The sequence below is a fragment of the Aureococcus anophagefferens genome (genome assembly GCF_000186865.1).
Source record: "Aureococcus anophagefferens unplaced genomic scaffold AURANscaffold_3, whole genome shotgun sequence".
Lineage (NCBI taxonomy): Eukaryota > Pelagophyceae > Pelagomonadales > Pelagomonadaceae > Aureococcus > Aureococcus anophagefferens.
The window spans coordinates 2242740-2257414 of NW_008705563.1; the positions used below are offsets into that span (position 1 = coordinate 2242740).

The 14675-nt window shown below is 70.7% G+C and overlaps 4 protein-coding genes across 4 annotated transcripts; 2 read left to right on the forward strand and 2 right to left on the reverse strand.

The window, feature by feature from the left end:
• Positions 1 to 145: 145 nt before the first annotated feature.
• Positions 146 to 815, forward strand: AURANDRAFT_52534 (hypothetical protein; the record flags this gene model as incomplete). The annotated part of the gene is made up of 1 exon (XM_009035526.1): positions 146 to 815. The coding sequence occupies one exon, from the start codon at positions 171 to 173 to the stop codon at positions 762 to 764; it is 594 nt and encodes a 197-aa protein (XP_009033774.1).
• Positions 816 to 4278: 3463 nt separating this feature from the next.
• AURANDRAFT_61838 (hypothetical protein) lies at positions 4279 to 5442 on the reverse strand (the record flags this gene model as incomplete). Its single annotated transcript, XM_009035662.1, has 1 exon — positions 4279 to 5442. One exon carries the CDS (start codon positions 5440 to 5442, stop codon positions 4279 to 4281), a length of 1164 nt encoding a protein of 387 aa, XP_009033910.1.
• Positions 5443 to 5825: 383 nt separating this feature from the next.
• Positions 5826 to 6452, forward strand: AURANDRAFT_21160 (hypothetical protein; the record flags this gene model as incomplete). Its single annotated transcript, XM_009035527.1, has 2 exons — positions 5826 to 6125; positions 6294 to 6452. 2 exons carry the CDS (start codon positions 5826 to 5828, stop codon positions 6450 to 6452), a joined length of 459 nt encoding a protein of 152 aa, XP_009033775.1.
• Positions 6453 to 6544: 92 nt separating this feature from the next.
• On the reverse strand, positions 6545 to 7555 carry AURANDRAFT_61839 (hypothetical protein; the record flags this gene model as incomplete). The annotated part of the gene is made up of 1 exon (XM_009035661.1): positions 6545 to 7555. One exon carries the CDS (start codon positions 7553 to 7555, stop codon positions 6545 to 6547), a length of 1011 nt encoding a protein of 336 aa, XP_009033909.1.
• Positions 7556 to 14675: the final 7120 nt, after the last annotated feature.

Sequence of the window (14675 nt, forward strand, 5' to 3'; positions counted from 1 at the left end):
CGCCCTGGGGGCGAAGGTTCCCGCCTATCGTCGTGCGTCCGGTTCGGCACTTGGTTCGGCAAGTTCCTTAGACGGCAAGGATACAGCAAGCTTGGCCTAACTTTGGCAAATTGCCACAGACAGCCGAAGCTTCGAGTCGAGCTCTCACGCAGCCACCCGCGCCGCCGGCCATGGCCGCCAACGTGGAGGCCGACGCGCCCGCCGCGCCGGCGGCGGCCTACAGCGCCGCCGGCACCAACGACGTGGGCGCGCTCATGAGCGCCGACGCCGAGGACGAGTCGCTGCGGAAGTACAAGGAGCAGCTCCTGGGCGCGGCGGCCAAGGGCGACCTCGGCGACACGTCGGACCCGCGGAAGCTCATCGTCGTCGAGTTCCGCATAGCCTTCAACGACGCGACGCCGGACCTCGTCTTCAACCTCGACACGCTCGCGGGGAAGGAGAAGCTGAAGAAGACGGGCGTGTCGATCAAGGAGGGCGCCGAGTACAAGTTCAAGCTCAGCTTCCGCGTCCAGCACGAGATCCTCGCGGGCCTCAAGTTCTGCAACAAGACGAAGAAGATGGGCATGTCCCAGAGCGACGAGCTCATGATCGGCTCATACCCGCCGGGCGCCGAGCCCCACGTCTTCGAGTTCCCGCGCAACGACTGGATGGAGGCGCCCAAGGGCATGATGTACCGCGGCTCCTACACGGCGACGGACAAGTTCGTCGACTCCGACGGCAAGACGCACCTCGAGTACTCCTACCCGCTCAAAGTCACGAAGTAGGCGGTCGATCGCGCGCGCGGCGTTTACTTCGTACTAGAATGGCATCCCGAGAAGCTCGAGGATGACGTCGCGGCGAGCCGTGGCTTCGTGGTGGTCGTTGTTGTACGCGTCTGGGGTTCGCGGCCGGTTGCGGCGCGCTGCGCCCCGCTCAACGCTGCCCAGAGAGCATGGAGAGCATTGATGCCATGACATCGGAGCGCTCGAGCTAGCACCGGAGCGCTCGAGCTAGCGACTGCTGCTGCTCACAGAACGCGATGAGCGCGACGCCGCGCGACGAGCTCGAGCGGCAGCTCGCGGCGCACCGCGCCGCCGTCGCGCGCCTCGAGGAGCGGCTCGGGGCAGCCGCCGCTCCGGCGGCGGCAGCCCCGGTCGTCACGCCGCGGCTCGCCGAGGCGCCGGCGCCCGCCGAAGCGTACACGCAGCGGGACGCGCCGGCGTGGCTCCTCGTCCCCGGGCCGAAGACGCTGCCGGCGCTCGCGGAGCCGCGCGCGAGGCCTCTCCGGGCCGACGGCTCGTGCCGCCCGGGCGCGGTCTTCATTGACAAATGGCGCGGCGGCCAAGAGAAGCAGGAATTCATCGGACTCATCAAGCACTGCTGCCAGGACGAAATCGAGGAGACGTTGCCGAAGATCGCGGCGGCGATCGTCCACGGCGGCTACGACGCGAACGGCCTCTACCTCGGCGGCGGTCCTACCACGTCGCCGCTCGGCGAGGCGATCCTGCGCGCGTACAACGGGGGCCGGAAGACGGGCGAGGCGCTCGTCCGCGCGCTGCTTCGCATGGGGGCCGACCCGAATCTGCTCGACCACTGCGGCCAGCGGCCGCTGCACCTGTGCGTCTACGAGGGCCAGCCGTCCCTCGCCGCGATCTTGTTGGACGCCGGCGCCGATCCAGAACTCCCCCAATTGGCGCATATCGACGGCCGCTGGCGCTACGACGACACGCCGCGGCGGCTCGCCGCGCGGCCCCGGAGCGAGATCGACAAAAACCTCGAGGAGGACGACTGGCGGGAGCTGCAGCGCGTCCTCGCGCGGTCGGGCCCGTGCCGCGCGCCCCTGGCGATGCTCGAGCCCCGGGACGAGGACGCGTGGCGCACGGGCGTCGCGGGCGAGACGAGCCTCACGAACGACGCGCGCGGGGACCGGCCGACCTCCGCGGAGCAGCGCCAGGAGCGCATCCGCGCCGTGAACGAGCTCATGTCGCATCTGTAACAGGCGGAAAACTTAGTACAAAAGGGCGGCTCATACGAGCTCGAGGTCGTCGCTGAAGACGACCATGTTGTCGTAGCCGGGCCATCGCTGGTAGATGCCGACGAGGTGCCAGGACGCGTAGGACCCCGGCAGCAGCGTGATGAAGGTCAGGAAGAAGAGCGGGTACATGGCGTCGTGCTGCGTCGCGAGCGCGACGAGCGACACGACGAGGAGCAGCGAACCGATGAGCGTGAGGACGACGGCCAGGCAGCACGTCCGCGGCGGTAGCCGCCGCTTCTCGCGCTTCGGCGCGCGGCCGTTGGGGTAGGTCAGGCCGTCGCGGTCCCCCTCGCCGGCGGGCGTGCGCGTGCCCATCTCCATCGACCGCTCCATCGGCGCCTGCGGATGGGTCGAGAGAATCATAGAGACGCGCAACAAGCCGTCGGAAGCGGACGCGCGCCCCTCCTAAATTTCCCGAAACGCTCGCTCTCGCGCGCTCATACGGGAGAACGTCCTATGGAGGCCGCGGCCGGCGCCTCGCGGCGCCGACCGCGGTCCTCTTTGGCGCCACCTCTGCCAGAGCCCGCTGTTGATATTTTCCCCCGGGTTTGGGACGCCGGCGACGCGCGTCGACAGTACGCACGCGAAGAGGTCGAGGCGGCGCGGTTGTCGAGGGCGCGACCCGCAGGCGGCGCGTCTCTGCGGCCCAGCTCGAAGAGCTTCGCCTGTGGACGGCCGGCACCGAGCTGAGCTGCGCTCGCAGCACTGCAGCTTCGCCCCGGCAAACAAGACTTGGGCTCTCAGAGAGCAAAACCCGCCTTGGACGGCGTCGTGCGCCGCGCATTCGTGGTCTACGGGGCGGCCGCTGTTGTCGCCACCGGCGGACAACCTTAGACGTCCTCTGACAGCTTTTGGGCGCTCGTGGAGCCGGTGAACGCGACGCGCGCGGTCGACTTTTCGGCTCCAAAGCGTCGATCGGTGATCGCATCGGTTCTTGCGGCCCGCGATCGCGTTCCCGTTCGACCACGAGCTGCGGGGGCCCGCGTAGTATATGCGCGCGGCGGTCCAGGGCCTTTGCGCGCGTCGAATTGCTCGGCGCACGATGTTTTGGTCGCGAGCGGCTCGTCGGCCGTAAACGCGGAAGTGCTCGGCGCGGTGCGCTGGAGTGCGTTCGACGAAATCGCGTGGCTTTCGGTGGCGGCGTCCGTCGAGCGCATATGGGAGCGGCGTCCATGCACTTGGTTTGCTCTCTCGGGCCCGACAGCGGTCGCATTCACGCCTCCCGCGTCTTGCAGCTGGACCCGTCTTCGACGGACTCCTACGAGCGACTCGCCATCACCCGACGCGCGCGCGAGCCACCACGCGCAGCGTTCGGGTATAGGCTACAATTAGACGTACCGGCGGCCCCGGGGGGCGCCAGTATCGCTGAGAACGACTGGCGGCCGGATGAGGCCGAATCAGCCGATTTGGTGCTCTCGCAGCACTAGAGAGCCTCAGAGCCGCCTTTTTGGAGCTCTCACAGCCTCTATGGCATGGATTCCAGCCGTTCTTCTTCCGACACGCTCCGGATATGTTGCGGCAATAAGCGCGAGCAAAGTTCCGCCGTCGAAAGCGGTCGCACGGGTCCAGAAATCGGTGCAAAGGGGTCGATTTGCACCAAATAGCCCTTTGATCACGTATTTTGCGCAACTTCGGGCAGCGTGGGTGCCGTAGAGGCAACGAGCGCGGCCCATGGGAGTCCCATCGTCGCGCCGAACACGTGACCGCGCGTCTCGAGGGTCAGTCGACGTTTTTTCAGCGTTCGAGCGCGTGTCGGCGTTTCGGCGCAGACCCTCGGCGTCGCATTCGCGGGCGAGATCGAAAAAATTGAGTGGCTTTGGCGGTTCGCCGGGTTCGTGGGGTGCCTCGGCGCGATCCCTGAGCTCGGCGCTTTTGGTGGCAGCGCCGCAGCGGTCCTCGACCACCTTTCGGGGCCCTGCGCGCCGCCGACCGAAAACACCAACGAACGGGACGCCGCCGACGTTCCGGACGTCGCGAGCTATTTCGCTGCGTAGCCACACATATGCACGAGGGCCGTGCGCAGCAGCGCCGCCGGAGACGCCTCTGCGCGCGAGAACGCGACGCGCCGGCGCCGAGAGCGCCTCGGCTCTGAGACGGCCGGCCGAGGTCTTAGATGCCGCTCCCCACCCAGCCGAAGCTGCAGTGGCAGGCGAGCAGTGCACCTTGACCCTGGGCCTTGCCGCAGCGAGATGCTCGGATTTAAGCTGCGTCGCCATGTCGCGCGCGGCTAGTTTTCTATGTTAGTCTCGCGGGGAAACAGCGCTCTACGCGGCGGCCGCGGCGTCGACGAGCGCCTCCGCCGCGGCGAGGCCCGAGAGCGCGGCGCCCTCGAGCGTGCCCGCGCGGCCCGTGTCGACGTAGTCGCCCAGGAAGACGACGCGCGCGGACGGCACGACGGCCGCGTCCGGCGGCACGAGGACGCCGGCCGGGAACGCGCTGCCCCAGCGGTGGAGGTGGGGCCCGTAGAACGGGCCCGCGAGCGCGGCGTCGAAGGCCGCGAGGCGCGCCTCGGCGCTGGAAAGCAGCGCGGCGACGAGCGCCTCCTCGCGCGACGCGTCGCTCAACGCGCCACCGATGCGAGCGGCGGTGGACGTCGCGCCATAGACGTCCCTGTTCTTTTCCGCGAAGGCGTGCGTCGAGTGGAGGACGACGTTCGTCACGTCGTCGGAGACGCGCTCGACGACGACGCGCGAGAGCACGGCGTCGCCGTCGACCGCGGCCTTGCTCCAGGGCAGCGCGGCCCACGACTTGGCCGCCGCGCCGTCGAACGCCAACATCACCGCCATGACGGGTTTCGACGCGACCCCGTTCACGGCGGCGATGGCCGCGTCGAGCGCCGCGTCGCCGAGGGAGGCCGCGGCGGCCTTCAGAGGCGGCTCGCCGCCGAACGTCGCCGTCCAGCGGTCGTGCGCGACGCCGCTCCCGGACACCGCGAGCCAATCGAAGCGCCCGAGCTCGGCGCCGTCCGTCCCGCGCAGGGCCCAGGCGCCGTCGCCGGTGCGCTCGATGCCCCGGACCATGGATCGAAACCTCGGGTCCGCGCCGGAGTCGCGCAGGAGCGCGTCGCAGAGCGCGGCCGCGCCGCCGGCGCCCGCGCGGCGGTCGTCGCCGTCGGGCTCGAAGGCGTCGCCGACGAGCGCGCCCACGGGCTTCGGGAGCGGCACCGTCGTGCCGGCGGGCAGGCCGTCGAGCAGCGCGCGGAATTTGTGCGTCGTGACCTTGAAGCTCGGCGCGCCGTGGCTGATGGCGACGCGGCCGTCGTCGCGCGTCTTCCGCGTCGCCGACCGGCCGCCGCCGCCGCGGCCCATCTCGAAGAGCGTCGTGGCGACGCGGCCCGCGGCGACCTCCTCCTTGAGTGCGTGGGCGAGCGTGCAGCCGGAGACGCCGCCGCCGATGACGGCGACGCGCAGCGGGCGGGCGCACTGCATGGTCGCCGCGTCGGCGAGCGCGATGGCTGCGACCGCTGCGAGCACCACGAGCGGGCGCTGCGCCGGCGAGTACGGCTGCGAGGACGCGCTGCGCATGCACTGTATGGCTGCGAGGACGGCTGCGAGGACGCGCTGCGCATGCACTGCACGACGGCGCCGGCGTCTGATGTGGCGCTCGCACGTGAGGCTCGTGAGCTCGGTGCTCGGGCTTGCGGCCTTGCGGCAGACGCGCCGCGCTTACCGCGCTGATCGGCGATCGCTAGACGCCTCGTCGCGCCGCGAGCCGTCGCACACCGCGCAAACACGTACCCGAGCGTCGTCCTCGGCTGTCACCCAACCACGCGACATCGCGCCTCGCGCGAGATCGGCGATCGCCGCGAGCCATGCGCGCCGACGAGGAGGACCCGAACGGCCCCGAGGCGGGCACGAGATTCCTGGCGGAGAACCGCAAAAAAAAGGACGTCATCGCGTGCTCGTCGGGGCTCCAGTACCGCGTCATCAAAGAGGGCGACGGCTTGGTGCGCCCCGGCCTCGACACGAAGTGCGCGTGCCATTACGTCGGCGCGCTCCTCGACGGCACGCAGTTCGACTCCTCCTACGAGAAGGGGCGGCCGTCGACGTTCCGGCCCGACCAGGTCATCAAGGGCTGGACCGAGGCGATGACGCTGATGGCGACCGCCGGCGTCCGCGAAACCGCCGACCCCGCGGTGCCGTGACGATACACCTATTTCACCTCTTCCGAGAACACGTGACGAACAACATATTCTAGCTTCAAATCTGAGACCGCCCCGTCGAAGCCCCACCCCCCCACCATCGCGCGCGCTTTCGCGCCGCGACCGCCGCGCCCGCAGGTCGCCGGCGACAAGTACGAGCTCTTCGTGCCGTACAACCTCGCCTACGGCGCCAAAGGCATGCCCGACCGCGGCATCCCGCCCAAGGCGACACTCATTTTCACCATGGAGCTCGTGAAGGTCATCGACGACCGGGGCGGCTGCTGCGTCGTCGCGTAGGAAGGCCCGGGCTCCTCCGCGCCGCGTCGCGCCGCTACACTCCTGTATATTCCATGTCTATTCACGGGCATTAAAAGGCGGCGGGCGCCTTTCTACTTGAGGGAGGAGACGGCGCGCTGGACGACCTTCGGCTTGTCGTCGTAGGCGCCGTCGAAGACGACGCCCTGGTCGAGCTCCCAGGCCTCCTGGAGGAGCTTGTTGATCTCGGACTTGGCGTCCTCGACGGAGCGGGCCGCCGCGCGGTAGGCGAGGCGGTACTCCTCCGTCGTCCCGCCCGCGCGCTTCACGCGGAGGTCGAGGCCGAGGCGGTCGACGGCCATGACCGACACCTTCGCGGCGTCGGCGACGTCGAGGAGCTGCGCGGCGGCCATGGCGCGGTCGTCGGACCGCTTGTCGTCGTTGAGCGCGACGCAGAGGTCCCGCGCCTCCTTGGCGACGGCGTCCGCGCGCGCGTCGCCGTAGTCGTCGACGGGCACCCACGTCGCGGCGACCCCGAAGCCGCCGACGAAGTAGACGCTCTCGGGCACGAGGCGGTAGAGGTCGAACTCGGCCGTGCTCAGCACGTCGTCGGCGTAGGCGTGGTTCACCCCAAACAGCGCCTCGAGGACGACGCGGTCCTCCGCGTCCGCCGCGACGGCCTCGACTTCGCCGACGACGGTCACGCGCGCGGCCGCGGCCGGCGGCGTGCCCGCCGCGCGCGCGGCGAGGAGGGCGCTGCACCGCGCGGACCCGCCGGCGCCGAGCAGGTTCTTGGAGTGCTCCGCGCGCGCCGTGTCCAGCAGGAGCACGGGCGCGCCGGACGCGTCCAAGACGTAGTCGACGTGCGTCGTGAACGGCGCGCCCTCCGTGGCCGAGCCGGCGGCGCAGAGCGTCGACAGCGCGGCGCCCGTGGCGATGCCGAGCTCCGCCGTCGTCCGCGCGCGCTCCGCGCTGCTCAGGTAGATGGCCGGCTCGGACGCGACGTCGACGTTCGTCGCGTCGGCGACGGCGACGGACGCGCGCGACGCCGACCGGCCCGGGGCGCGGGCCGTGCTCGGTCGCAGGCCGGCGACGGCGACGGCCGCAACGGCGACCAGCAATCGTCGCATATGTCTCGCGGCCATGGGTGCGATGCGATCGGCTGCGGGCGGCGAACTGCGTGTACAGGCCCGACTGCGAGATCTCCTGCTTCAATGCGAGGCAAGTCGACATCGCCGACGATCCCCTCAAAATGCCGTGGTGCTGCCCCCCGACATATAATCGCGGCAGCCCCGCTTGCCGGCGCCAACAACAGTCGCTCCGCGGCGGACCATGAGCGGCGAGCTCGGCGCTCTGAGCGCCCTCGAGGCCTGGTTCCAGAGCTTCACCTGCGGGTCCATGTGCTCGCAGGACAAAGTCGAGGACGGCAAGGACTACAGTTTCACGCCCGCGGACTACGACGACGCGCCCTACCCCCCGCTCACGACGTCCGACGGGACGCGCGCGAGCGAGACGGCGCGCATCGACGGCGCGGGCGCCGTGGCGTCGGCGACGCCGCCGCCGTCTCCCGCGGACCGGAGCCCGCCGACGTCGGCGGAGCGGCGCCGCGTGAGCTGGGCCGACTCCGGTCGCGTGGCCGCGAAGCCGCCGGCGCGGCCGCCGCCGCCCGTCGGCGCCGCGCCGGCGTCGCCGCCGTCGCCGCCGCCGTCGCCCCCGAACTCGCCGACGTCGCCGCTCGCGCCGGGCGCGCTCACGCCGCGCGCCGTCGCGCTTTTGGCGGCGGCGGCGTCGCTCGGGGACCTGCCGCTGTCGGCCTACCGGGACGCGCTCGCGCCGCTGAACGGCGGCGTCAACGACGACGGGCCCCTGGCCCTCGAGGCGCTCATCGAGCGCTTCGCGCGGGCCACGGGCCTGCCGGCGGGCTACTTCTCCGACGGGTGGGCGCCGTCGACGGTGCTGGGCTTCGACCACGTCGCCGGGGCGACCTACGGCGTCTGCGCGGATTTGGGCGTCGTCGACGACGACGTCCTGCGGCTGGCGGCGTCGGGCCTCGAGTTCGAGACCGTCGCGCGCGTCGCGGCGCTCCTCGCGCCGGCCGTCGCGGGCGGCGACGCGTCGCGCGTGGAGGCGGAGCTCGGCGCGGCCGTGCGCCGCGCGGCGCGCAGCGAGCAGGTCGAACTGGACCGCCCCCCCCACGCCCAGCTCCCGTCCGGCGGCTTCTCGAGCGTCGTCGAGTCGTTTTTGGTGGAGGAGGTCCTGGCGGAGGAGGCGCGGGACCGGAACCGGGAGGAGGAGGAGCGCCGGTCGAACCAGCGCCGCGCGACGGAGGCCGCGGCGACGGAGCAGCGGCGCCGGTCCGTCGTCGCGACGCCCAACGCCGTGCCGAGCCTCGACGACGACTCGACGCTCGGCTCCGCGTCGCCGACCGGTCCGCGGTCGCCGTCGTCGCCGTCGGCGCCGCCGCACCTCGCCGTCGTCGACCTGCTCGTCGCCGCGGCGAGGCTCGACGCCTCGAGCCTCGGCGATGTTTGTGATTTGCTGTCCAAGGGCTGCGGCGCCTTCGTCTGCGGCGAGGACGAGCTCGACGCCGCGCGCGACCGGCTCTCGACGATCACAAACCTGCCCGGCGCCTTTTTCACGAAGTCCTTCGTGCTGGGCAGCGCGCTCGACGCGGCGCAGGTCGTCGGCTTCTGCTTCGCGACCGTCTGCGCGCACGGCGCGTCGGAAGAGCAGCTCGAGGCCATGATCGTCGACGCGCTCGTCGGCCAGTCCCTCGCGGCCATCGCGGGCCGCGTCGCGCCCTGCTGCGGCCACGACCACCGGAGCGGCCGCGACGCGCCGCGGCTCGTCGACGAGCTCGTCGACGCGGTCCGCGCGGCGTCGGACCTACCCCCGGGCTTCGTGAACGACGCGCTCGTGCTCTCCGTCGTGCTCAGCCCCTTCCAGGCGCGGCGCGTCGTCATCGACGCCATCGTCGACGCCGAGCGCCGCGCCGAGGACGACCACTTCGAGGCCCGCGAGGCCGAGGAGCGCGGCGCGAACCAGCGCGCCGTGACGGACGCGGCGCGCGAGGAGCAGGTCCGCCTCACGGAGGAGATGGACGGCGAGTTCACCGACGACGAGACGGGCTCCGACGAGGACTAGGCGCCTCGTAAGATTGAGGTTGAAGCTGAAGCGGCGTTTAACATGGCGTGCAATGTACTTTTAGTTGAAGCCGAATCGGGCTGGAGCTGGGAGAGCGGGCTTTGCGCTGCCCAAAGCGTGCACACCGCGGCGGCCTGGGCCGAGTGCGCCGGTGATCCAGTTCGGCTGCCCGCGTTCTCCGCCGCACACTTGGGGGTTTCGTCTGCGGCGCCGGCGTTGCGCGGTCGGTCGTTGGAGAGTCTAGTTCGAGGCCAGCCAGAGCCGACGGCGCGATCGATTGATGGCCGCCGATGTCGCAGCAGCAGGGGCGGCGCCGGCTGCGCCAATCGCTGAGAAGCAATGGCCGCGCGAGGTCCGCGATGAGCTGCGGGCCACAGCGCTGGTGCGCGTTGCCTCGTTCCCGAGCAAGCACAAGGCTGACACGCACAAGTGGAGCTTTGAGCAGCTGGCCCAGCTGGCGCGCTCCATCTTCCCGGAGAGTGCCGTCTATCTGCGCACGACGGACTTCTCGTGGTGGCGTGGGCACGACTCTGGGCTCGTGGTGCGAGTCCCGGGAGTGCGAGGGGACCCAGCCAGAGCAGGTGATGGGGATACCGCTGCTGCCCCGCCTGCAGCCTTCTTCGTGCTGCTCCTGCTGAACAAGGTCCGCCCCGAAATGAATTTGGGAAACGACCCCGAGACCGGCGAGCCACTGAAATGTCAAGGGAAGACGGCGGAAGAAAGCCCGGCAGGTCGGCGCCTTGACTACACGAGTCCGAACGGTGAGCTTGTGCCTTACGCTGGCTCGGGGTCGCAACCCGACAGGCGCCAGTGGGAGGACATCGGGAAGAATGATTTCGTACTGCAAGTCGGTGGCGACGGGGCGGGGCATGACGGCGTAGAGGAGTTTCTGCGGTGCGTGGGAGAGGTAGAGGGATACTCGGCGGAGTACGTGGCGAGATACTAAGCTGGCGAGGAGAGTATGGAGCCGGCAGAGCCGAGGCGTGCTCAGGCTATGGTAGCAGGCATGGTCCTTCTTAGGTCGCGCGCTCTTCGCGCGCGGCGCGCTCCCTAGAACGTGCGGAGGCCGATCATGTTGGCCTCGTCGCCGGGGATCTCGAGGCCGCAGAGCGGGAAGATGTCGTACTCGCGGCGTCGGCCGTCCTCCCACGTGATCTCGGGGCCCGGCGTCGTGCCCTTGGCCTCGTCCGCGACTTTGGGCTGGCACGCGAAATCGAACCACTTCGCCGACGGCCCCATGAAGACGCAGGTCTCCGGGTCGTCGGGCCCGTCGCAGTCGTTGGGCTGGCCGCTGGGGCCGTGCCAGGGCCAGGGGTCGTCCGGGGAGAAGCCCGCGGCAGACGGCGGCGCCGCGGCGCCGCGCCAGGCGATCGCGCCGTTCGGCGCGTCGTCGGCGCCGAGCCAGTGGGGCTCGGCGACGGAGCTGACGACGCGGCCCGCGGCCCCGTTGCGCGCGAGACTCGTCGGCTGCGCGAGGGCCGCGTCCGGCGAGAGCACCTTGCACGCGCGGTCCGCGGCGGACCGCGACAGGAACCGGCCCGATGAGGGTCGCGGCGCGTCGTGGCGGAGGGAGAAGAGGCAGTAGTGGCCGCCGCCCTCGGCGACGCACTCGTGGGGCAGGCCGTGGAGGAAGGGCCGCTTCCGCGGCGTGTTCTCGCCCTTGACCGTCGTCCGCCGCATGACGCGCAATCCGCGGTCGGAGACCTGCGTGCCGTCCGCGGCGACGTGCGCCGTCGCGAGGTTGTCGACGACGGGCCGTCGTCGCGCAGCTTCTGGGTGACCTCGCGGAGCGGGACGAAGAACGTGTCGCCGCCGTCGACGGCGCTGAGGCTGTGGATGAGGGTCACGGCGTGGGGCACGGGCACGACGTTGCCGTCGACGTGCCAGCCCTCGACGCCGACGCCCACGGCGCCGTGGGCCGCGTCGTTGGAGAACGTCGCGACGCGGTCGTCGGGGTTCGCCGGGTGCGGCGCGCGGTTCGCGTGCATCGTCTCGTTGAAGAGCTCGCCCGTCGCGAAGAACGCGCTGAAGGCGACCTGGGCCTCCCAGGGGATCGACCCCTGGTCGCGGAAGACGAGGATGCGCTCCTCGTGGAGCGTGTCCGCGAGCCAGCGCGCGTCGGCGGCGGCCCGGGCGTCGCCGGACGCGACGGACGCGAGCAACTCCACGATGTTCACGTCGCGCACCTCGCTGCCGAAGGACGGCAGCGGGTAGATCGCCGGCGGGCTCGCGGCGAGGGCGACGGGGAGCACGGCCAGGAGCATGGCGCGAGTCGGGGCAGCCATCGTTCTCGGCGACAAGGTCCTGTTCAATGCATCGCCGACGCCAAAGCTGCCGGTGAACTCGAGATTCTCGTGCCGCCGCCTTCCGCGTCGTCGCGTGGCTACTACAACATGCTGCTGGTTCTGGCCCTCACACTCCTCGAAGCCGCGGCGCTTAGAGCGCCAATGAGTCTCATCACGAGGAAGGCGACGGCGGTCCTCGACGCGCCGGTCGCGACACGCACGACGAGCCAACCGCCGTTACCGCCTGCCGCGCCGCCGCTCGACGACGACGACCGCTACGCCATCCCGGCGCACTGGTCCCGCGGCGCGCACGCGCAGCGCTTCGCGTCGCGCGCGTTTCCCGTCGCGCTCGCCGGCGCCGTGCTCGCCGCGCCGCGGTCGGCCGACGCCGTCGTCGCCGGCGCGTGGTCCTGGCTCCGCGCGCGGCCCTGGGCCCACGCGCCCATGTTCGAGGCCTGGACGGCGACCTTCGGCTTCGTCTTCGCCATCGTCTTCTGGTCGTCGGCGCACAAGCTGTTTTTCCGGGATGAAACGCGCGCGGCGCAGTTCCGATTCGACAAAAAGCCGCCCGTCGCGCCCTTCGAGTGGGCGGGCGAGCTCGGCTGGAGGCGCCTCTTCGGCGCTTGGCTGCCCCTGTTCGCCTACGTCGGCTCCATCAAGGCCTTCCACTGCGTCGTCCGGAAGGCGCCGCTCCCCGTCGCGCCGCCGTCGGCGCTGCGGCTGTTGGGCGAGCTCGCGGGCGGCGTCGTCGCGTACGACCTGCTCTTCGCGCCCATCCACGCGTCCATGCACCACTGCCGCGCGCCGCGGGCGTGGCGGAACGTCCACCGTACTCATCACATCGCGCGGCCGGCGGAACGAACCGGCCGCGCGCTCGTGCCGCTCGAGACGGTGCAGCATTCCTACGCGGACGGCTTCCTCCAGGTCGCGTGCAACGTCGCCGTGCAGCGCCTGGCGACGCCGCTGCTACTCGCGTCGGGCCTCGTCTTCGCGCCGAAGCACCCCCTGAGCCGCGTGCTCCACAACCTGGTCGTGACGTTCCTGCTCGCGGAGGCGCACAGCGGCTTCGACCTGCCCTGGATGGGCCACCGCGCGTTCCCCGCGGTGATCGGCGGCGCGCGGGCCCACGACGCCCACCACGTCCACGGCGACCGCAACTTTCACCAGTTCTTCGACCTGGACGTGGGTCGGTTCCTCAAGTAACTTTATTACGATGGCGGGCACAGCTTCCGGTGCTGCCAGACGACGACGCCTGCGGTCGTCACGGCCCAGCCCTCGATGAGGATGAGGGAGATGTGCTCCTCGAAGAATAAAAAGGCCGCGACGACGAGGGCGATGTCCTTGAAGAGGCCGAAGATCGTGTAGGACACGGCGCTGAGCTTGCCGATGAACTGGAGCATGCCGTAGTTGAAGCCGAACGCGACGACGCAGTCGCACAGCAAGAGCCACCACGTCAGCTTCCCCTCCGCGAAGCAGTCGAAGTCGGCGTCCCACTCCGTCGACGCCGCGACGACGATGAGGAAGAAGGTCGACACGGGCCCGACGTAGAGCAGCGTCGTCAGCGGGTTGAGCTTGATCTCGAAGCCCGCGCGCTGCACGACCTGCAGCGCGACGTTGTAGACGCCCATGCACACGTACGCGGCGATGAGCAGCGCGCTCCCGAGGATGACGTTGTCGCTGCCGCCGGCGTCCTCCGACGCCGCCGTGACGGCGATGCCCCCGAAGATGACCACGAGGTTCACGAGCTTCCAGTGCGTGTACTCCGCCGGGTCGTACGCGCACGACACGCCGAACGTGATGGGCCCCGCGATGGGCTTGAGCATCTGCATGAAGCCCGGCGAGATGTAGAGGTAGGCCTTGTTCCCGCCCCAGAGATAAATCGCAAAGCAGGCGCCCATGGGGATCATGTACTTGGCCCAGACCTGCGGCGCCATGTCCACGGGCTCGCACGCGCGGAAGCCGTAGATGCAGGCGTAGGCGCACGCGAACCCGAAGGCCTGCTGGAACATGGTGAGGGTCGCCGGGTAGGGGCAGAGGTCGTCGAGGATGTAGGCGTTCACGTAGATGATGAGCCCGCTCCAGACGAGCATCGTGATCGAGAGGATCGCGCACTCCCGCGTCTGCGGGTCGGCCCAGACCGCCGCCCAGAAGCCCTTGACCTTGCGCTTCTCCGCGCCGTCGATCAGCGGCGCGTCCTGCTCCTCGTCGACCTTCGCGTGCCGCCGCCCGTAGTCGGCCTCGGGCGCGACGCGGCCCTGGCGCCGCTCGAGGTAGTAGGCGACGGCGAGGACGATCGAGAGGACGACGGCGATGGTCGTGCCCCAGGTCGACGTCGCCGCGTCGATGGACCCGATGCCGATCTCGAGCGTCGTCGTGGCGAGCCGCCGCGCGAACATGGCACGCATCGTGCTCCCCCGGGAATGGGCAGCTTCGCAAGATTGATGTTGCTAGACGTCTTCAACTTAACCCCCGCGCGTCGGCGAGGTCGAGGCAGAGCCGCGCGTCGAGCGCCGCGTAGGCGAGCTGGCTCGCGGACAGCGGCCGCCGGTCCCATTCGGAGCACTGCTCGGCCTTGTCGACGTAGAGCCCGAGCGTCGCCGCCGCGGTCCGCTGGAGAGACGGCTGCTGCGCGCGGGGGGGCTGGAGGTCCACGACGTTGCGCCAGTTGTGGCCGCCGCCGATGAGCCGCAGGTCCTCGCGCGTCGCGTAGCCGTAGAGGAAGGGGAGGTTGTTGAGATCCTCGAGCAGGCGCGCGTAGGCGTCGGCGTAGGCGCCGTCGCCGCGGCGCGCGTCGACGACGAAGGTGCGGCCGCCGTCGAGCGCGACCTGGAGCGTC